At 43.0% G+C, this 23,447-nt stretch overlaps 1 protein-coding gene across 2 annotated transcripts in view; it reads left to right on the plus strand.

Moving 5' to 3' along the window:
• plppr2b (phospholipid phosphatase related 2b) overlaps nt 1–23,447 on the plus strand; it is a 41,869-nt gene that overhangs the window by 2,944 nt on the left and 15,478 nt on the right. For both annotated transcript variants that reach the window (XM_031871936.1, XM_031871937.1), the window contains exons 2-3: nt 1,716–1,826; nt 18,705–18,893. In XM_031871936.1, the coding sequence (XP_031727796.1) occupies nt 1,716–1,826; nt 18,705–18,893 (300 nt within the window). The remainder of the gene's footprint in view (nt 1–1,715; nt 1,827–18,704; nt 18,894–23,447) is intronic.

Consider the following 23,447-nt stretch of genomic DNA (forward strand, 5'->3'; position numbering starts at 1 on the left):
GTGTGTGTGTGTGTGTGTGTGTGTGTGTGTGTGTGTGTGTGTGTGTGCCTTTTTTGATGCATCCTGCAGAATTCTTCTTTGTGGGCATCTCTCTGCATTGGTGAGTGATTTTGTGTGCGTCGTGTACGTGTGCAAGTAGGTGTGCCCATCAAAACAATGTTTTTGCTCTGATGACATGATAAAAGGATGCTCTTTGAGTGCTCAGACATGATTATCGGTAAAATTGACAACACGGAGGTGCCGTGTTCAAGGTCCCTGCTTTGCTAATGGGTGGATGGCACCAGGCGTAAAGAGTGCTCATTATGAATGAAGACCGTATGTTGGACACGTTGCACTGTTTACTGTGGAGGTTTCTTCTGACTAGGTGGCGCCATGTACATCATAATTTAGTTGATTACATTTTGTTTTGATAATCTGAATCTGCAAAGTCACTAGTGACTACAGCTGTCAGATTAAGGTAGAAGAGGTAAAGAGTACAATATTTCCCCTCTGAAATGTAGATTAGATGTAGATGAGTACATCTAAACTGTATGTACAACTTGAGTAAATGTGCTTAGTTACATCATGTCTCCACTGCTTAGTTGTGAGGTTAATTGTAGGTCTGAGATGGGCCTTGAATGTTGGCATTGAATTTAATCGCATTCAGTCAACTGTTGCCCTGCATCACCAAAAGCGGCATCACTAATGCAACACACATGCAATGTTTTTAACTTGTAGCATATGTTGAGACAAATGCTCAAAAAGATCAAAAACTTATCAGTGCTCAACTCTCAGGTGAAAAATTCTGGTGAAATTATTCAACAAATTATTATTTTCCTCTTGCGATTTAACTTAAACCCTAAGATGAACTCTAAGCCAGGCACCAAGATAAATAGAGTATTATTTACACTCTTCTGGAATTCAGACTACCGTTTAGTGACTCCTTGTTGTCACAAAGTTGTGACTAAATCGAGGTGCCAGGCAGGTCTCTCTCCTCGCCAAATGTCAAGCTAATTATTATCCACAGCCAAACTAACGGTGTACAGGTGGACTTGGGATGAGTGTGAAGTTGTCTCAATACAAGTGGTATACTGTGTCATATAAATAGCCAGAATTCTCTGCCTCTCCTCTCCTATTACCCATTACTACGCCTCAAAGTCACCCGGGCTGCTCTCACATTGTTGGCAAACAATGCATTTATTGTTTAGTAGTATGGACAACTACAGATTTTATCTGTAATAATAGTTCTACAGAACTATTATTTTTTTCTACGGATGTCAGGTTTTGAGCCACGACAAGGCCCGAACGTGGCCTGCAACAGACTAGGTGAGGCTTGTTTTTACCCTAGCCCCTACCGGCTGGTTAAGAGGAGTCAACAGTCAGTATAAGCAGTCCATGAAATTGGGACTCACCTCAACCACGGTCATAAATGGGCACAAAAAATATTTGGATGCTGGGTCCAGTAGTGTTAGCTGCGGACAGACAAAGGAGTATACACACACACACACACACAACCGAACACATGATCCCCGCTGGCTTATGCCTGGCAGAGACTTTGATCCACATCTTTATTCATTATGTTGGTGCTTGTGCGATAATACATTTTAATGATGCCAAGTTCAACATTTGCAATTTTACCTTTTGCCAAACACAAAACAGCAGTTAGTGTTCCTACTGCACAGTAGCTCTGCACAAAAGTAAACTAAAGCTTTGCAATGACCTTTGACCCCCCACAGATGATTGACAGTCAGCTGTCAGCACAGAGGAGGGCGATGAGGAGTCTTCCTGAAGACATCGGCCAGCAGAAGACCAGCACCTACATCGTGCCCTGCTTCCTCTTAGTGGAGGTGAGTGTTTGGACACATTCTGTTGTTGTGCTTGTTGAGAAAGGTTTTTTCCTTTCTTTTGCATCAACAACGGTTAATGGACTGCATTTATATAGCGCCTTTCTTCCTTACCGGACAAAGCCCTTTACAATTTTGCTCATTCATCAATTTACATTAAGTCTGTAATTTAAATAACATAACAAACATACTTTTTGTAAGCCAAACCAAGTTGTTTTTACTAAAGCCAACCAAGTAGATTTATGTTGTTATACTTGAATTTACAACATTTAACCATGTGTTTAAAACTGCAACCGTTATGCGTCCTGAGCCACAGCCGCCCCTATAACAACTGAAGGCAATATTTGCCATATCGGACTTAACCTAAATCTCAGTCTTCCGTGTGCTGATATTGTGCAGTTGGCAGAAATGAAGAGTTGGCTGTACACTGTGCTGGCATTGGAGGATTTAGAAAACCTCTGGGAACTTGGAGTCACACAGAGCAAACTGATGGACACATGAAAGCACATTTTACAGACTTCTGCCTGTGAATGCTCCTCTTCCTCTCCTCTTTTATTCACGTTTCTTTCTTCCATCATTTCACATGTTTCTCATGGCGGATTAACAACAATGCGCGTTAGTCGGGAAATTGCATGAATTAGCCGGGTCCGTTTTCAATTCGCTGACTCCCAAAAGTAGTCATTGATTGGATTGAATTGTCACAAATGGGTAATTACCCTCACTCCATGAATCATGTATAGATAACATTCAGCGGCAGGGCGAGGGGGTTTATCGCTGAGGTATTCATGCAACAAAGGCGCCTCTCAAGTGACCTTTTTGCTCATAAAACTCCTTGATTCCTCTCCTCTTCTCCTCTACTCTTCCCACGACTCTTCCCCTCTCCCTGTAATCCCTAAATGAACTGATGGAGCGCTCATAGCCTCAGCTTCGTTTCCTAATTAATTGGCCTAATTAAGAACGAAAACCCAATTAGCCCATGCCACCGCTAACGCGCTCCAGGCCTTCAGGCCCTCTCAGCTACAGCAACGACTGCTGAATAAACAATTTTTTGGGTTTTTTTTTTTTTTGGCATCTTTGTTTTTGGATCCAAGATGTAATGTTGCATTCTTGTAGGGGTTCAGATATTAAAGTCTGAGGTTGGTGAAAAGTCAAACGGTGCCATAGAAAGTTGAGTAGATGAGTCAGAAGTTTGGGTTTTGCAACAGTAGAGCTGAGGACATGTGGACGTTTTCCCGTCCCACCGGTGGACACAAACAACAAGTGAAAACTTGCTCTCATTCACGTTTTTACAATTTCTACTGCAAACTGCATCTTTCTTTAGTGCACCTGCAGTAGAACCCTGAACCTCAACCTCATTCTTCCCAATTTTCTTTCTTTGTACTCGCTCACTCATTCACAACATCCTCATTCACATACCTCTCTGTGACCACCGCATCTCTTCAGAGCGCAAATATCCCACAATCCCCTGCAGGTTTTAGGTGCGACCCTAAGCTTGCTTTTATTTTTCTTTCATTGTGCTATGGTGTTGGCTCATTCTCAGCATCCTCTTGAGGAGTTGTTATAATGATTATCCAGCTTTCTAATTTTTCCATAGTGCATCTTTAACATCTCCAGGCTTATGTCTGTCACTGGGGAGCTCCTCCCCTCCTCCAGTATTCTCTTTGATGGTCTCTTGAGTACTGCCCAGTCACTCTTTTTACACAGATCATTCACATCACTCCTCTCCTGCTCCTTTGGGTAATTACATCTTTTGCGCCATGGATCTCGCCATTACTCCCCTTTACTTGTAAAGCTTCATCTCCTCCTCCCACTCAAAAAGCCCGTCTGCTATCGCAAAGATCTCCTTTCTCCCTCAGCTTCACGCTCCCTCATGCGTCTCCGTCGTCTCTTCTTTGCTCATTTCATTTCCCCCACCCCTCTTTTCTGTTCACCCCACTTGTCCTCGCGCTCACCTCGTATCACACGCTGTGGAGGGTGCCATGAACATATACTTTACACTCCTGTGGAGGAGGTGTTGCGAGGAGCTGATGCTCTCTCTGCTTTCAGCGGTGTCTTTACCACTTTGTCACCTTAATCGCCCCTCTCTCCAGGGTTTATTTTATTTTGCTCTAACAGGGCCAGAGGTGGGCTGATCTGAATATAATTTGACTTTTATCACAATATATGAGCCTGAATGAATCTGTGTACATTGCAGTAGTTTAATAAAGGGCATTTTTTAATTTTATTCCGCCCCCTTAATGTGTTCACACTGAAGCAGCGTACTGTAGCATCGCTCCCTCCGGAGGGCACTCGCTCCTTTGTTGTTACATTAGCATCTCATTACCCGTTTCTTTTCAAACGCCCAATCTTACTCCTCTTCCTCTCTTGTGATCTTGTCGCCGATTCCATCTCTCTTCACCTCCTTTTTGTTCACAATCCAGCTCTCCATCTCTCACCGTCTGGCTCTCTCTTTCTTTTGTCACTTTGTATTTCCGGCAACGGCCATTTTCCTCATTCCCGGTCATGTCCCGCTGTCAGTTCATCGCTGCTTTAATCGCAGGGCTTGTCTACCGTCTCTTAACTTTGATTACTGTATCGCTCCCTCCCCTCTGTCCCTGCTTTCCATGTTTTCTACCGTCTTCCCTCTGTCTCTCCCATAGTCATCATTTTCTTCTTCTGCTAGATTAAAATGGGAGAGCTGGCCTTATCAGTTTCCCATACAAAACGAGGAGGGATTTCACTCAGTTTCACTTTTAGTTGCATAGGATAAAAACAGCACAATGGAGAGGAGATAAGTCGCCCTCTCTCTCTATATATCTCTCCCCCTATCTTTCGCTCTTGTTTTCACTCCATGCTGCTGCTGTTGCTGCCATCGCGCTGCGAAGCCACACAGGGGACTGATCCGCAGCCTGACAGAAGCAACGCTTCAAAGGGACCCTCCTTAAAAAGTAATTCTGATACAACTGTTCCCTGACATGCTTTGGACACTGCTGGATGGAAAGGAGGGTGGTGAGTTGGTGTGATCTAGGCCAGACTGGCCCACTGTGAAAAACTGTACTGAAGATGACTTACAAAGTGACTACAAGTGGACTCTTTGAGTGGATCTCTCTGAGCGTACAACTGGCAGCCAGTGAGTGGTGGTGTGGCATCAGCTGTAACATTGGTAAGATGTGATTATAGTGGCTGTACTGTAGCTGCTAATTCATGGCACCCAGCCATTTTCAGTGTGTATCCTGGCTTTCCACTTCTGCTGTTCAGTCTCAACTGCCTGCTTAGAGTAGCCATGCCTCCTCCTCTTCCTCCTCTCCGCTCCCTCCTCATGCCTCGTTGGCTGCATCCTCTCGTGGCACAGCGGGTTCTGCAAAGTAAACAGACATGCTGATCATCAGACAACATGATGTTTCAGGTCTGCGGCCAATGATGTCTCTGATGATACTCTGAGGTGTCCGTTCACGTCTGCTTGCGTCTCTCATTTCCCAGGTTCCCTGCAGATGCCCTAATGTTTGCCTGCTCAGTAGTTTCTGCCTAATCAATAAAATTTACGTCATTACTTTTTTTTGCGTCATGCAAAAATGTGGTTCATGAGTTCCTGTTTCAGTTTACATACTACTAATTTGCAAGTTGTTTAATTCTCTCCGCCAACCATCTGATTCTCCCCCACTATTATTATTATTATTAGTTAATATTGTTATTGTTCATCATCACTTTTTCTTCTATTTTATTGTGTAAAGCACTTTCAATGAAATGCGTTGTGTGTAAAGTGCTGTATATGTAATGTTGAGTTGAGTTGAACATGCAGGCAAGTTCCTTTTGCTTTAGTTGTTACTAACAACTAAAACCAGCAGCAAATTTGCCAACTCAATGCTTAATCCACGCACACACACACACACACACTTCTCACTTCGTAGGAAAGAACATTGCTATCGCCAGATAAGTGACAACTTTGTTAGGCCAACTTTCCAGTGTAGCATTAAAGTATGATGGAATTAACAAGTTAGCTAGTTAGATTCTGCCATGCTTTAATGCTTTAATGCTACACTAGTTACAGCAGTGCTGATCTAACGGTCCCTCCGCCTCATTCCCCGCCGCTCCGGAGAAGGACAAGCTAACTAGCTAACTAGCTAGCAATCCGTCTACGAAGCTGCGTTCACTCTCTCCCTGGAGATCTGCCACATTACTTTACATGTGCTGTCATCGGAACAAATAACAATAATCATCATTTTCATTAGTACTACTCAAATGACCACGGAGAACAGTTCAATGTCTGTTCTACTCCTATGCTAGTACTTTGGTTTAGGCTCTTAGTTAACATGTGAAATTTGCGGGTTTCCCCTTTAAAGTCTGCTTACAGGTTTTTGGGAGTGCTTCCGTGTACTGTATGTGAAAAAAAGTTGTCTAAAGTCTGTGCAAAGTAGAATTAGTGTAACCTGAGCATCTCCCTACTCCATTTGATAAAGCAGTGCCACTGAACATAATCTAACAAGGCAATTGCATTTCTTGCCTGAAATATTTGGCAAAATTAGTATATCAAACGTATATATAATTTCTAGGAGACAGGGTGGTTCTGAATGATTACAGACCAAGCTTCTGTTGTGTTTCATCTGTCTTGCAGCTGATCATAGGCTTTTCAGTGCAACTTCAGGAAACACTGTGCCTTGCTGGTTGAAAGTATATACGCTACATGTTGCTGTGTATGAGCATGGAGGTCCTCTGGCATCTCTTGCCGTCTTTTTGGGTTTTTTTTTTTAGCTGTGAAGGCAGCACAGTATCGGTTTCTCAATAATGAACAGCATCCTAAATGCATTAGGTCTACAGTTCCCTACAACAAAGCATCTTCCTCTCTGCATGCGCTCACTTCATCCTTATTCCCTGCTGGGTCTGATACTGCCTCAGAACATCTTCTACCTCCAAGCAACACATTTGCTGCATGTGTTTAGTCTTTTCTAAAGATATTTTGTTCCAAACAGCTTCACTTGTACCAAGACCCCCCCCACACACACACACATACACCAAACTGTACTCACAATTTCTCCGTATCTAAGCACCGAATATGCCTACTAAACTCAAGTAGTGCTCCCTTCCATTCTAACTCCGGATTTGCCTTACAAATTCTTCTGTTAAATACATCTTGATGTAGAAGCAGCTCAGCATCTCATACAGCATCCCTTTATAGCCATTTCTTAATATACAACTAATGATTGACAGCCTCTTTATGGGCAATGTATATACCACATAAGAGATTCAGCAAAGAGAAACTAATTCAGAACGTCCCTGAACACGTTACCTTAGACTAGTATCATTGATTAATTCTCTGGTGTTAGTTTTCATGCTCATTATATGAAAATGCTCACAGAAATTATTTTTATGTGTCCCCTCCCTCTTCAACACACACACACACGCACACACACACACACCTCCACAAAGACACAAAAACGACTCATTTTCACATTATTCTCTCCCTATAGTTTCCCCCTCATTATCCCTCAGACACCATGAATAGCACCTGCCCGCCTGTCCGCTGCGCTGGGATTTCTCTGCACTGGATGTTTGAAACACTTGTTAGCTGGCTGCTTCCCACCTGTTATCACTTTAGGGAGGAAAGGAGGAAGGGAGAGGCGAGAGACCCCGTATATATCACAGTATAGACTCGCATCATCTGCCGATGTTGAATAGAGTAGCCGCCTATCTAGGTTGCAGCACCGTGGCCAAATTAGCGTATCAGACAAAAGAGGTATAAGATCTTTGCTGGAGTAAGTCTCTAACATAAAATTGCTTATGTAAGATATAATCTTGCCCCTCGCTTCTTTTTGAGCTACAATTATGGAATTCAGACTGATTCCCGCTGCTGTCAGCCACATCAATTATAACAGAGGATTCCCAAAAATCAAGATTCGCCATTTACAAAATTGGCATCCTTTCTGGCTTAAGGGCAGATTACATCAAAGTCAAACTTGTCAGTGAAATTATTTCATTGCTTGTGCTTAAAGAAACACATCAAAAAGACATCAATCCTCTTTATTTCTGGAAAAAATAGCAATGCAAATCAGATAATAGTTTATTTAAGAAAATGAATACATGTTAATACTTGTTTATATATGTAAGCAGAGAGCTCTGCAAGGAAATGTTCCTTGCACTGCAGGGAACTTGTTTGTATTTTGTGAGCCTGCATCTGCTTTTATTCTTCCGTTTGTAAGATGCGGGGGCATGTTTGCTGGAGGACTGGGGATTTTGTAGAATTATGTGATTGTTGCTGCAACAAAGAGAGGGAGAATTGAAAGGGAGGAAGAAAGGGTGAAGGGAGCAAAGCAGAGACTGTAGATTATAGAAATTGAAGGGGAGCAGAACAGACGTTGAACCGTTTCACGTGGTCATGGGACTAGTATGAAAGAAAATGGCAATTGTTAGTTCTCCTGGTGACTACAGACAATGGGGTCGTAAAGTTTTGTGCCGCAGCTCAGGAGATGGATGGATGGCTGGCTAGTTAGCTCGGTAGCTTTTCCTTCTCCAAGGGACCGTTAGACCCAGCACTGCCACTGGCGAAAAGCCCGCTGTTTGGCAAATTTTTGTGTAGCATTAAAGCATGGTGGAATTAGCAAGCTAGCTAACTAGCCAGTTGCCAGCTAGTTACAAGCCCCCAGGAAGAGTGCCAGGCTTTAAAGCAATTTTAACATAGTGACAAGAATTTCAACTTCAAAGTTCGTCACGTGATGCCATGGGAACCCAAAAAGACTTTTTCTCATAAATTTACATCGGGAAAGAGACGCCTGTAACACGGCAGATAATTTTGTTTGAGGTGAATCAACTTCCCATATGAGCAGGGGGACAGACAGCGTGGGTTTGAAAATGATTGAGGTAAAGATCTTTCTTGACAGATAGAAAAAAAGAGCTGATGAATTAAAGATAAAGATAAAATACAAAAACAAAAGAGGTGGAAGGAGAGAGAGGGAGAAGGGGGGGAGTGCACATGGGTGCCCTAAAGATGAATGCCTGCTTTGATCCTCTCCCTTTCCCTTGTTCCCTCTTTGTATTTCACCTTCCTCTCCACTTCAAGCTCTCATACATTCTCGTTTGCTCTCTTTCACCTCCTCTGCCCTTTTGTTTTCTCTCCTCTCTGGCGCCTTCCTCGGTTTTATTTCCTAGCGGCACGGCCGGCTCTACCCCGGCGTAATCTGTGATATACTAATGTCTCATTAACTGTTTTATCCGTCTGTTTATCTTCTTCCCCTTTCTCACTCCCAGTCCTCTCTTTATGGCTCCCCCCCCCGCCCCCCCCTCTGGCTCGTCCACTTTCTTCCATCAGTCGGCTCATCTATCTTGCACTTGTCTTGCTCAGCATGTTGTAATACAATCTGGTGACACCAGGCGGCAGTCAAGCCCATTCATTTGCTTGTTATCCATGTTGATTCAATGATATGCAAGGTTTTTTATTTTGGTGGGGGGATTTTTGTTCCATCATTTACATGTTACTTATGCAGATGAGTGAGTATACGGGTGAGGGGAGGGTGGTGTGTGTTCGCTCTTTTATGTGCAGTGGTTTGTGTCTTTCTCACTGTGTGTTTGCGGCCTGAATATCTTCTTAATCATCTGCTGAAAATCAGAGAGATGAAACCTCAGCTGCTGTAAAACATTCACCGAGGCTCTAATCACGTGAGCGAGTGTGATTACGTGAGCTCATCAGGAAACCAAATCACAGGGAAAAGGAGGAGAGGTGTTGCAGCCTCGTCTCATGCTAATTTAGGGAGTTTTTTTCTTTGTTTTTTTGTGCTGATGACTGTGAGGATTGTAACTCTGTGAAACCAACCTGACACTAATGTGCTTATTTCACCATGCTGTTGCGAGGATATGTTTTTTTTTATTTGTCAATTAATTTGAGGCTGATTAATGAGCGCAAGCAGATTCAGTAAAATAATGTAGTTTAATGAATAGCTATGTTATAGTTATGAGTTATGTTTGGTAACACATTATTTTCAGTCCTCCATTCATCAGCGGCATATCAAATGTAATAATTGGTTTATAACAAACCAAGTGTACCATATAGGTGTTTATTAATGTGTTCTTCAACAACATAATCTCCTCCTTTGGGCTTATGACAACAGGTCTCATATTAGAAAATGAGTCTTCATAGGAGAAGTTATAATTGTTGACAAATACATTACATTAATAAACACTTATACATGTCCTAATATCTGTTTACAACTACAATAAAGTGTGTTACACACTTTATTTCATGTTTATACAGTGCTTGTTTATGATGAAAAGTGGATTTATTCAGTATCCCATCTCAACAGTATATACTATTGGTTGCATTTGTTCGCATGACACACGCTTTAGTGATGATTGGATCTTCAAGTGCTTAAAAATAATGTATATGAATTTCGAAAGGATGATGGGAACTTTCATCACTTGGAGAGAAAAAATGGTGGCGGATTCTGTGACTGTGGGACTGTGACTCATTCATACATTTAGTCAGTTCTCATTCAAAAACACATCGGACATTTTGAGAGCATGTCTCCTGTTCACCCCGAGCAGCGTGACATTCGTCGTCTCCCAGCAGGGTGCTGTCATCTCATCACCGGCCTCCGTCCACACATTCTCACCTTCTGTAAACATGTTTGACTTTATCAGTTGACTTTCCTGCCATCTGGCCGCTCCACACGGGCCAAGGGTGGACATGCAACACTTATGTGCGAGCTCACAGTTTTGGCCCCAGGAGACATCAGCGATGCCCACGTCTATTTCCCTCCCCATTACACTTTATTATTGTCACATTTTATTTTCCTCTTTTCTGATTAAAGGGCTTATGAGGGCGGGATAGTTTCTGTCACATCAGTGCCGTATTAGTCTCTTTGATTTTCTCTTGCTTTTGCTGCCTTTGAAGTGCAGAGGTATGGAGCATTAAGTCTTAATTACACGGCCTGATGAGTGCGTTTAGTTTACTGGGTCAGCTAGAACGGGGTCATCGTCTTAAAGCTGCCTTCTGTTATAAACTCTGGTGGCTAAATGTATGCTGACAGGTTTCAGCAGCTAAATTAAATTGGGTTTCTTTGCACAACGGAGTAATCCCTCATTTGTCACGCCTGTCGGTGAAACCACCTCAGATTTGAAATCTGAAAAAGTTGACAATACCAAATCTGTATGAATCATACGAAATCACCCATTTCTACATTTGCTGTGATATGAGTGATCTGGTTCTTGTCAAAGAAAACATAAGGCTGTAAAATTGGTGTCTTGTTTTTCCCACTTGAGTTGAATGTTTTACACGGCTGTATATGTTAGCATGGGAGTTTGTGATCCATGAGCCTTTGAAACCTCCTTGTATGTTTGCAGCGTTCTTTTGTTCATATGTGAACAGCATACTTCTTTTTTTTCAAATGTATGTGTGGACAGAAGCTGTTGTCTTTATGTTGTCGGACTGGTGTACCGCTGATTTCAAAGGAAAAGATAAGAGTGAGACAAAGAGGAGACGGACACGGTTGGTGTCTGATTCTGTGAGGTCTTAAGTAAGCAAGAGATGTCAACAGACTTTGTGTCATTCCCACTTGTTTAGACCGTCTATTTACTTACATGTAAGTATTCAGAGTCAGTGAATGTGTGGGTCTTTAGCTTGCCTTAACGTTGAGGATGGAGGTCGCCCACTTGACAACCCCCACCTGTGAAGTGTCTGATCACCTGTGGTCTCAGCACAGTACCACATCTCATCTGTTACACACGTACTGCACACACAAGGACATGAATAAATTAGACACAGTAAGACCAGTAGAGACTCATCAAAATCACATATGAGAGACTCAATTATTAAAAAAACAATGTGCGGACTATAGAAATAGAACAGGAGTAGAACATTGACATCTGTGGTCAGTTGACTAGGGCAAAAGAAAATGCAATTGTTGTTAATTGTGATGGTGAAACACGTGTCAGTGGGGCAGTAAAGTGTTGCAGTTTTCTGGGAAGAGAGCGTACTCGGCTCCGGAGACGAGTGGCTGGCTAGTTAGCGAGGTAGCTTGTCCTTTCTCCGGAGCGACGGAAAGTGAGGCGAAGACCCAGCGCTGCCGCTGCCAACCAGCCCGCTGTTCAGCTCATTTTCTGTTACCAGTGTAGCATTAAAGCACGGTGGAATTAGCAATCAGGCTAACCAGCCAGCTGTCCGCTAGTTAGCTTGTTAGTTCCACCACGCTTTAATGCTACATTATGTTACAGAAAATAACAAAGTTGTCACTCATCTGGCGATAACAATATACAATATACAGAGCAACAAAGTGCATAGGAATGAGGTCTGGGTCGATGGGTCAACAGAAGCATCAGACTGTAACACGGGAGACTGCTGTTCATCTTTCGCTCATGCTGATAATCAACGTTGTTTTTTAACCATGACCACAATCAGGTCATAACCGAACCATTTTTATTATTGTAACCATTTTGACAAAAACCTCCCCTTACTTAGAGGCAGAGAGTCCAAATAACAGGCAGCTAACAGGCAGACAGAAAACAGCAATACAACTCTGATGAGCCGACAACGCAACAAAGGCAATAAGATGCAGGTGAGGTGGTGGGTGAGGGAGGCCGGGAACAGGTGTGTGGATGGGTGTGGCAATCAGGTGGACATGTGGTTGTGGACGGTTGCAAAAGGTCAATGGTTGGATTTGGAAGTGGAAATGTGTCTTGAAAAGACGGGCCGAGTGTGACCATTTTGTTTTGCATCAGAACAGGAACATACCACTTTGAGATGATTCTCCTACAAATACATGATCAAAAAAAAGCTGCTAAATAATTATTTTTGTTTCAAGAAGGGGCGGTAGTTGATGTGAGGTTCAAAGTCTGAGCGATAATAAAGAAAAAGATTGAAAGGGTCATACATGGACATATGGACGAACAAGGTGAACGGTCTTCTAAGTGGAGGTGACAGACTGAGGATAACAGCTTATCACAAGAAGGTGGAAAACCGGTTCTATGAGGTCACTCATAAATCCCCTATACAGTAGCTGGACTTTATATTGTCATTAGTATTGGGGGGGGTTTTGGGGACAATAAAGCAGAAATGAAGTTGCACTTAGCAATTAGTTTTTGTGTGAACTTCAAAAGGTGTCTACTTTCTCATTCTTACAAACATCTAGATGGCTGCCATGTGACTGACGATCCTGGGTAAACAGCCTGTGTGGAGTCATGTGACAGAATGATGTAATGTCGGCCTGTCTTGACCCTCCCGCAGCTTAAGCTTGTCAGTAGTTTCATACCGCACATGCAGACGGCGCTTTAGAAATCATTTATTATGCAGATGAATATTCCAAGGTGACCTGTGCAGGATGTGCTAATTAGAAACCATCAACTTGAAGTTGCTTTGACCTTTTATTCATGCTGTATTTAGACAAACTGGCTGTGGCTGCAGAGTGCGCAGGTAGTTGGTTATTTGCTCATGTGGGAGGGAAGGAGGATGAAATGTCAAATAAGAACTTTAATGTGAAAAATGTTCACCCCAAAAGCGAAGCAACTTTTTGCGCTTGACAATATTACACGCAAAGTCCAGAATAGACGCAAATCTGCTCCAGGCGACGGGAATGACACGACGCGTCGCAGAGGAGTACAATTTGTGTCTATAACACCATCCATATTTCAGTTTTGAGATTCTCCTCCTGGCGTCACTGAAGTCCTGACGTTGTTGAATCAGAAATGGAGGAAAAAACTATTGTAGCTGTCTGTGAGCTCTTCATAACCTCATACTTGTACAGAGACCGGAGCAAACTATGTGTATAAATGTATGTGTGTGAACCATAGAGTTGCAATGGCGTAAACAATGACGTTGCTGTCGTATTCATGCCTGGGTGACTTCATTTTGAGGGTTGATGGAGCAGCTATGGAGAACTCATCGATATGGACTCCATTCAGTAAAACAAGCATTTTATAAGTTGTTTACTCGTCGTCTGGCGGACCCAACCTGACAAACATGAATTCAGACTTTTTACAAATCTGCATCACTATGTCGTTATATCAGCATCATTTTTGTCCATTTAATGCAATTAAATCACAGCAAAATCTGTCATGATCATACAGCTGTAGTAAATCAGCCGACGTGCTAGATGCACTGAAGCTCGTTGAAATGAACCGAGCGTGTCCGTATGATGTTCTGAACCAAGACACGACGCCGTTCCGACGTATCTGGGGCTTCCACAACATGCACAAATCAAATGTAGTAGTTATTGTAAATTCAAATGATCCTGGGGTCAAATTGTCGCGAGTAATGTGAGGGAAAGATTTGCGTCCCGTTTGATGTAAACTCACCATAAGCGTGTATTCAGGAGGGATCGGCTGTATTTCCTGTTTGTGTTAATGCAATAAGATAGATGTACTGCAACTTTTGTATTTTAGTCATATTGATTAAAGTTACTGTGGTAATCTTGTCCCAGAATTTTTTTCATCTATTATTCCACACACGGTTGCTAGACCTCTCCAACTGACGGTATCGTCAATAAGCACAGCCGATTTGAATGCCGAAGCAGTGCAGAAGTAGAAGCAAAACGACACATACGATCTGCCAGGGAGGCCGTTTCCGCAGTTGTCTTCAAATGTTTGTTTAAACTTTAATGGGTGTTTGTGGACCTCCCTCGCTCGCTCCCTCTCCCACCTCTCTGCGCCTCCCTCCCTCGCTCACTCCCTCAAGCCTTCTGTAGCTCGGCAAGAAACAGAGGAACGGATGATGGAAAGAAATGTTCAACACAGCGTGCCTGTGTCAAGAGTTGCTCCGCAGACATGGGAATGCACCCACATGCCTGCAGACAAATCCAAACACATGCATGGAAACACACACACACACACACACACACACCCACGCACACCCACGCACCCAGACACACAGATGGAAAAGAACTTGGAAAAACATGGAGCTGCTTGGTATTCTTGGACTATATTTATATACTACAAGATGGAGGTGTTTGTGTGGTTTGCCTGCATGTGTTGATACTATATATACAGATTTGGCTTTTAGGGGCCTCGGGCATGTGTGTCGTCAACGAACACATCCCCCCCATTATGATGCTCTCCTTGCTGTGGTCCCTCAGTGCAAAGACCCACAAACAAATCACAGTCGATTAGGCTTGCACATTGCCACGGGTACGCACAGATCAATTATTTGATTTTATTTTTCACAAAGGGAGTCATCCACGGATTTTCAGTGACTGTAAAGGAAACAGGAAAAGGAAAGATGCAGAGAAGCCGAGCTGACAGCGGGGAGGAGCGTGCGGTGTAAAGGGGTTTGAATTAGGTCACCCTCTCCCTCCCATGTTCATTATCACTCTTCAGTGTGTAATAATGCTGAAATGTGTTACGTGTAACAAGTCCCCCCCCTCCCCAGCCGCCCCTATAGCACTCTGGGGTACTCTGTCACTTTGCTGAAGAGGATAAACATGTTGGAGGAGGTTCTCTCAATGGTTTCTCACTTGTTCAGACTTCTGCCACTGTGAGACTTTTCCCGTTTGGTGCTGTAAAGCAGAAAGAGGACTCTCCGTCAAGTCCGGCAAAGAATAATTTCACATAAATACGAACGAAATGAGCACAAACACGTGGCAACTAAAACAACTGTGGGTGTAGATGCTGATGTCGTCACATCAAACGTTAATACTGAAAGCAATAGTTTGACATTTTGAGAAACATGTTCATCCGCTTTCCAGCTGAGCATTAGAAGATCACCCAGCATGGTGACATTTCCTGGAGTGAGTAACACACTATAAAACAACAACTTGTTTTTCTTTACATTTCAGATTGAGCAAAGAAGATGTGATGTGTTTTTTGAGTGAGCTTTAGTTGTGCTCGTGGGCGGATTTTTCGACCCTTGGCCAGAGTCAGGCTAGCTGTTTCCCCCTGCCTCCTGTCTTAATGCTAAGCTAAGCTAAGCTAAGCTAGGCTAATGAGAGTGGAATTGATTTTTTCCTCTTACTTTCGTGAAGAAAGTGAACTGTGTCAAGTGTAATTGCCAAAATGTCACTATTCCATTGAAGATGCAATGTGTAAGATCCGGACAGAATGTTAAGTTACAGTGCTGATGTTATGCCAGATACGTCTTATGTATTGTGTTTGGGATTTTAAGATAGAAGTTTTATTTCGACCGTCTCTCAGAGTTTCATCAGTTTGGTTGAATTTTGCGTATACTTGTCCAACTTTTAGTTAGTAGTTGTCTTTTTTTTTTGTTTTACTTATGACTGTAAGTTTAGATTGTATGAACAGTATAGAGGTGAAATGCTGCCCCGTATTTCTTTAGAGCATTTTTGGACACCGTATTGAACTCATTTGAATGCAAATATTCACAATATTCATCCCAAAAGCATCCTTTTTATTCCTATTAATAAAAAAGTAACACCACCAAGAGCTGCAGGAACTGCTTGGTTCTCACTAGATTCTAATGTCAAAAGTCAATCTACGCCCAAACTATTCAGATTCAGATTGTCAGACGTTTTTCACTGGAGATATTTTCCCCTGTCATAGCAGGAGAGCACAGGTAGAACTGATCATAGGGCTGGGCTGCGGGCGAATAGTCCTTTTTGCTTAGGAAGGTTCCTAACTGAGTGAAATGACCCGGAAGTATCTAAGTGACCGCCATGATGAGAGCTGTTTGAATTCTCTAAAAAAGGAAAGGTGCTTCAATGCTTCTTTTATTAGCTCCTTTAGCATAGGAAACACTGGACTTTCCTTTACGAAAGGAAAGGAAAGTAGGTAATTCCGCCCCACAATTCCTTGCGGCGGCAACATTTAAAGTGACGCACCATTCGGCCGTCCATGAAAACATACGATATGCTTATCTTACACAGGTTTAACAATTATACTCATGCAGTCATAAAGTAATGGGATTTATGTTGATTAATATTTATTTACTTCGAACATGTAACAAATAAGTAAAAAAAATATATATAAATATAATAAACAGTAAATATAGCAAACTGTCAATGAAGAAATTCTCATTCTCAATAACAAGAACCATCAGTAAAACAACTAAACAAGCTAGGCCTATGATAGATTATTAAACTGTTAAAAAGCTCAATATAACCAAACCGTTTGATCTACATTATTGCACAAAGGAAATAATGATATTGAACAGTTTCATTGATATTGCACGAGTGAACTGTCCGTTTCTGCTGAAGCGCTGTTGATCGATAAGTGTGAGAGCAGCAGGAAGGAAGGAGCTCCGGGTTCTCTCCTTTAGACCACGAGTGAAGCAGCCTCTCACAGAAGAAGCTCTTTATAAAGCCTGCACGCACACGAGTGACAGGTTTCATAGAAACATGTTTCAGTTGCGCTTTTTGTAGTCCTTCGTTGTAGTTTCGCCATGGCAGACCTACGTCAGTGGCATCCGCCGTCGCATTATAATTACGTAGCTTACTGAAGGTGTAGTCGGATTCGCCAAACACCACGGTTGTCTTTTCCTAACTCAAGGAAAAGTGGTTAGGAATAGACGTTATGAGGTTATTTTTGGACTTTTCTACCGCAGCAATGATGTTTCCTCTCCAGCAATTATGTCACTAATTACACCTGTGATAGACAAGTCGGTTTATTCAACCCGCCTCCTTGCTTGAGGTCTGGCTTTGACGTACTGTATGTTCATAATTACTGTTGTTAATCTGGTCATTTACAATGGTATTGTATTATTAACCTTACAAATGCCATACATATTGTAACCCCTTGAAGTTAACAGAGCAATTTGTAAGCAACAGCTGCCAAACTGCTGATACTTTTCCTGCCTCATGGGCCTCAAACCAGCAGCTCAGCCTGCCAGCAGAGGCTCCTCGTGTTTTTGCTGCTGATACATTTGTCATCCACACACAATAGAAGTTCATCTAGCAAACAATACAGGTCGCAGATTATGATGCAACCAATCAGCTATTTATAAATATATCCTTTTTTTTTTTACTTGTAGTTTTTTTTGGTTCAGGCCCATACCCGCAGGGCGAACAAATATTGCACAAACCCTCAGTTTTCAGTTCGAGAAGCTTAGTGTGCAGTTGTAGATTATTTTTTGTTTGTTTTCCCTGCAGGGAGTTGGGCAAAGAAGTTGGAGTGCTGTTTACTGGAGTATAAATGAATAATTAGTACTCGTGCATCTGTCTCATCTGTGCAGAATGACGTGTTTTTTTTTTCATGTTTTCTATGTTTATCATCCCCTCTTACTCTCTGTTAGGAATTGCTAATGCTTTCTATTATCAAATACTGTTTAAAATAGTTGTGGAGATCATATTTTATGCTGCATGACTTGTGCTTTGCGTACAGCTGGTAACTTAAGTTATACAGATAGTCTCACACACACACACACACAACGCTTTTCCCACGGTTGCTTCTCTCTCTTTCTCTCTTCCTCCCTCCTCTTGTCTTCTCCACCGCTCTGCTCTTTTTCCCCCCTTTTGTTCCCCCCCCCCCCCCCCCCCCTCCTCTCTCCCGTCCTCGATCAGCTCTTCCTGTTTTTGTTTTCCTCCATACAGCGTTATTTTCTTTGATCGGTCTCCATTTGTTTCTTTACCCTCCCACTCTGCACGCTGCGCTGACACCGCTGAAGGGATCGCTCTCTCTCTCTCTCTCCCTCGTCTCTCTGTCAGTGCTCTCTCTTTCCCCCTCTCTATCCGTCTTTCTCCTTATTTGTCTCCCTCTGTCTCTATCTCTCCCTCCCTCCCTCTCTCTCTCTCATCCTCATCTCTCACTATCTCTCCACTCACACTTGATTCATTTTATACATTACCGAAGCATCCATCATTTGGCTCTGTGAAGGAAAAATCTCTCCCGTTTTCTTCCTTTTATTTCTTTCTTTTTCTCCTATAAATCCGTGACAATATTTTTTCCACTTCCTTCTTTTCCCCGGCTGTCTTTTTCTTCTCCCACCTCCTCTCCTGCGGATCCAATCCTAAAGCTGGAACCAATATGTTTTATTTCCAGCTGGTCATCATGGCAGGGACCGTTCTGTTGGCGTACTACTTTGAGTACACAGACACGTTCCCCGTGCACATCCAGGGCTTCTTCTGTTTCGACAAAGCCTACTCCAAGCCGAACCCGGGACCGGAGGACAACAGCAAGGCGCCGCCCGTCCTCGTCTACTCCCTAGTCACCGCCATCCCCACTGTGACGGTGAGTCTGTGTTCAACTTGTAAAAAAAAAAAAAAAAAAAAAAAAAAAGTGCTTCCACAGGTGCTCCTCATGCGCACACACACCACAGACATGACAATACCCTACATGCACACACACACACACAAACCTAACACATAATCACACACACACACACACACACACACATAGTTCCTCCTCATGTACACGTGGTGTTTGTGGATTGAAAGAGGACAGAGCTGTGTAGGTGTGCATCCTCGTGGTCTCGCTGCTCCATTTGTGTGTGGATGCGTGCTCTGTCATAACCATGGCAACGGGCACTAAATTTGTCCTCCACAGAGCAGTCTGCGATAGCTAGAGTGTGCAGAGAGTCTGTCCTTATTTCAAGACTGCACGCTACTAAAGCAGAATAAACCATCAGCTCTAAATGGCTGCGTGTACTTTCGCCGAACCGTCTTCATCCGAGGCTGAAAAAATGCATATTGAAGCACCTTTTCAATAATTAAAACGTCGATACAGAATTGCGATTTGTAGGTCACGAGTTCTTGGCAACACGCAGTGAATCAAAGATGAATGTTCAGCGTCTTTATTTTTGCCATTCATTTCCACTAAACCAGTTTAAAATGAATATATCGAGGCTCCGTGACGTTATTAGTGTAGATGCTGAATTCCATTAGAGCGGCCATACTTTCTTGTCAGCACAGTGGGGTATTATTAATAATGAAACATAGGTTCACATCCTCATCAAAGCTCCGTCTCCGTGGCGGTCTGTCTTGTCCCCCAGGGTTTCTCACTTTGATGTCCTGCAATGCTAAGTGGCATTAGGACGTGGGTGCCTTTGAGCCACATATTTGGGCAGCACAAACACACGTACACAAGCATTGACAGGCAGTCCTGGTGTAATTTCTGTATTTTTTTAATTGCATTTCATTTCTGTATAGATGTGACTCAGATCTCCTCTTCTGTCACCCCAATATCTTTTCTCATGTTGTGAAAACATAGTTTAACTTTTTTGTCTTCACTGATTATTGTATCTGACACAATTTCACACACAGTCGCACATTAACACATTTGGCAGATGCACAGGTGGACTTTGTGTTTATCTGTGTGTATGCGTATTTGCTCTGAGCCGAACTCTGGACTGGATGGGGGCTGTAGGCACCGGGGCTCGCGGGCTCTGCAGAGTGGGAGCGGAGTGGCGTGATTTTGCCTGGAGTGTGAAGCGGCTTTATTGAAAATCAGAGCATCTGTGTTCTCTCTCGCTCCAAGATACCGCTCCATCCCACGGGCCTCTGTTGAGATACAATAAAAAGAGAAAAAACAAGCACTTTAAGTGAACTTACATTGACACTGCGAAAATAGAGGGCTGCAGGAATGAGTCCTTAAACCCAGATATGAGTTAACATTTTTGCACTTCCTGTTCCCTCTTCTCAAAGAAAAGGGAATCAAAGAGGCTGAGATATTTATTACTTGGTTATGGTCAAGTCCAAAAAAAGTTATTGTTTGTGTGCGGGGACACATACTGTATCTCTGGTAGATTTTCAAAATGATATTAGGGTTATATGACCACCTGTTACCACATGACCGAAGACCAGCTCTGTCGTCCTCTGAAGAAGGCCGTGGGATACGGTCAAAAGCTCCAGAAATAGCTCAATAACTTTGTCCCCTGACTTCCTTAGCGGCAGTCCTGGACGTCCTGGCTCACGATAACGTGGGTTTTATACTAATTACAGTACCTACTTTTCGTAGGTATAAGTACAAACAGTGAATGAGAACAGCCTGAAAAGAGATAAGGAACAACAGCTTCTGACTCTCATCGACCACCGAAACATGAAAATTTGGGTTTTACCATAATTGGGTTTGGGTCTCAAACTGCCGCAGTTTAGAACAGAATCCGCCGCGTCTTTTGAGCCTGATCAAAAGTCTCGAAACTGTTGAAAAGCAGCAGCGATCTCTCAGGGCTTTCATGCCGAACTGAACCTGTGAGATTTGGGCAACACACAACAGAGTCGACCACCATTTGATCATTGATGTGGTCACCGGATTATAATTGTGTGTGTGTGTTTGTGTGTGTGCGTGTGTGCAGCATAGAAAGAGACAAAGAGAGAGGATGAGGGAAATAGAAGCACTTGTGTGGTACTTGGCAAATATGCTGTAAGTTGCAGTGGATCAGTGAAGGTAAGTGCGTGGGTGGATGACATCTTCTCCTCCACTGCCACTGAAAGCGGATTCTGCGTGTGCAGGTGGGAGTCGGGGTGTGTGTGTGTGTGTGTGTGTGTGTGTGTGTGTGTGTAAGACTAGTGCTGGGATCTGACTACTAGTCAGAATGGCTACAGGCGATCTATGTGACTCTCAACTCCAGCACACACAGCCGATATACAATACATGCACCAGACATAGCACAGGTGACATTTCAGCACTCATGCCAATTATCTTGCCAAGCCAAGCTAGCTGAAAGAGCACACTAGAGTGCTATTTGAACCGTTTGCTAATTATTAGTGCGTGCGTGTGTGTGTGTGTGAGTGTATGTGAGGGTGTGTGTTATGTAATGGAGTCTGTGTGTGTGTGTGTGTGTGTGTATGTGCTCTGATTGCACACCACAAACCCACCCATCGGTCAATACAGTGAAGCTGCAACCAATAACAGGATCAAATGGTAATTGTAGAATTAAGATGCATGTGACACAATGTGAGCCCTCACTCACACACACACACACTTGTAAGCTCAAGCAAGGGGATGTGAGGCGGTGAATGAATGAAAAGTCTTGAGCGTAGAGGTTTATTTCTCCACCTCTTTTTTTTTTTTTTTTTTTCTTGTTGGTCAGGAGCATAATGCGAAATACTTTTGCCCCGGAGAGAGCCCCGTTGTCATGCTGCTAAATATAAGCCTCTCAACAGTACGGGAAGGCAAAGCGAGCGCGCTCTTAGAGAGGAGAGACACAGCGAGTTGAAAATGCAGCGCACGGTGGGAGGAAGGGGTGTAATGAGGAACGCAACAATTGGAGGTACCAGAGAGAAAACAAGAGAAAACAAAACCATCTAGAATTACCGCTTCATAGTTGTGGGCCTCCGCCAACCGGTCAAGTTGCAGTTTACGTCCATGTCTGTCCAAAATGTCCTCTTAGAGATTTGTGTGAAATTGTCATTATTAGCTTCAGAATTCTTGAGTTATAGGCAAAAATGTGTTTTGTGAGGTTACAGTGACATTTTGTGCCATATTTGAAGAAATTCCCTCGAGGCATTAATGAGATATCACATTCACAAGAATAAAATGGACGTGAAGACACAGGGACCCGGACGTTTGACCTTAAGTGAAAGTGTACATTTGTGCCAAATTTGAAGTATTAAAGTATAAATTGAGGTATTGCGTTCACGAGAATGGACCGGACGGACGGACGGACTAACGACCTGAAAACATAATTCCTCCGGCCGCGGTTGTGTCCGGTACGACCCCATAAAAAAATAAGACTGCTGAAGGAGGAAGAGTGAAGGATAGGAATGGGGGAACAAGAGAGTCTTTCCGACGCCGTTCAGTGTTTGTTTTCTGTGGTCTCTTAAAACTTGGGAAGAGCCTTCGTGCGTGATGTATCTCCATGTGACAGAAAGACGGGGATTGTTGCAAACCATGCAGGCAGACCATATCATCCAGTCATGCCAGAGTTTATTAAGTGAGAGCGCTTGATGCACCAAAAAAAAAACTGCATTGTGCTGTTGTTGCCGTCGTATCTTCAAAAACAGATGCTGGCTGTGGTCAAAGCCACATTGTGTGTGTGTGTGTGTGTGTGTGTGTGTGTGTGTGGACATTTTAATAGTCAGTTGGAGGAGATGAAGAGGGACAATAGTCCGAGGTGAAGAGGAAGACTGGCAGAAGTAAAGCAGCTTTAAGTGATTCTAGGATGCTAAATAAGGCAGCTCTCTTTGCTTTCCAGAGGTCAAAGGTCGGACTGAGCTAGAGGTAAAAGAAGCAGGGCTCTGTTTTTAGAAATGCTTATTTTGTTGTTTGGTGGTTTATCTTATCCCCTGCAGACACCAGGATGGATATTTGGAGATATAGCTAGAGCTATTACAATGGAGTTAGCCAGCAGGAAATAGTTTGGCTATCACTGACATAAACGGCAAAGCTTTGGACCAACAATGCTGCTGGTAGAAATCCACTGAGAAGAAGAGGCACAGATAAGCAGGTTCTCCACTAACAGCAGCGTCAATAGACCAACTGCATCTGAAATCTATTGCTCTTTCAGTACCTTTACTGTTGCTTTTGCTTTTTGTACTTACCTGTGTAACTCACATGTCAGTACAACTTGTACTCGGGGTTGCCAAAAGGCCTTTTTTTTTGTGGGAAGAAAAATACATTCTTTACAGAATAACACATGAAATCCCAAATGATTGACAGCTGATTCATTCAGGAGAATTCATTCGTGCAACCTCACGAAATAGACGGTGCTGGAGGCTTGCAGTGGTACATTTCATTTGTGGCAAAAGGGGATACAAAGAGGGGAACCTTCTCGTTCAGTAGAGCGGGGTTATGCAGAATTGAATTGAGTGACACAGCTGATTTGATTACGGACTATCTAGTCCT

The sequence above is a fragment of the Anarrhichthys ocellatus genome, unplaced genomic scaffold, assembly GCF_004355925.1.
Source record: "Anarrhichthys ocellatus isolate YVR2014 unplaced genomic scaffold, GSC_Weel_1.0 scaffold61, whole genome shotgun sequence".
Taxonomy (NCBI): Eukaryota; Metazoa; Chordata; class Actinopteri; order Perciformes; family Anarhichadidae; genus Anarrhichthys; species Anarrhichthys ocellatus.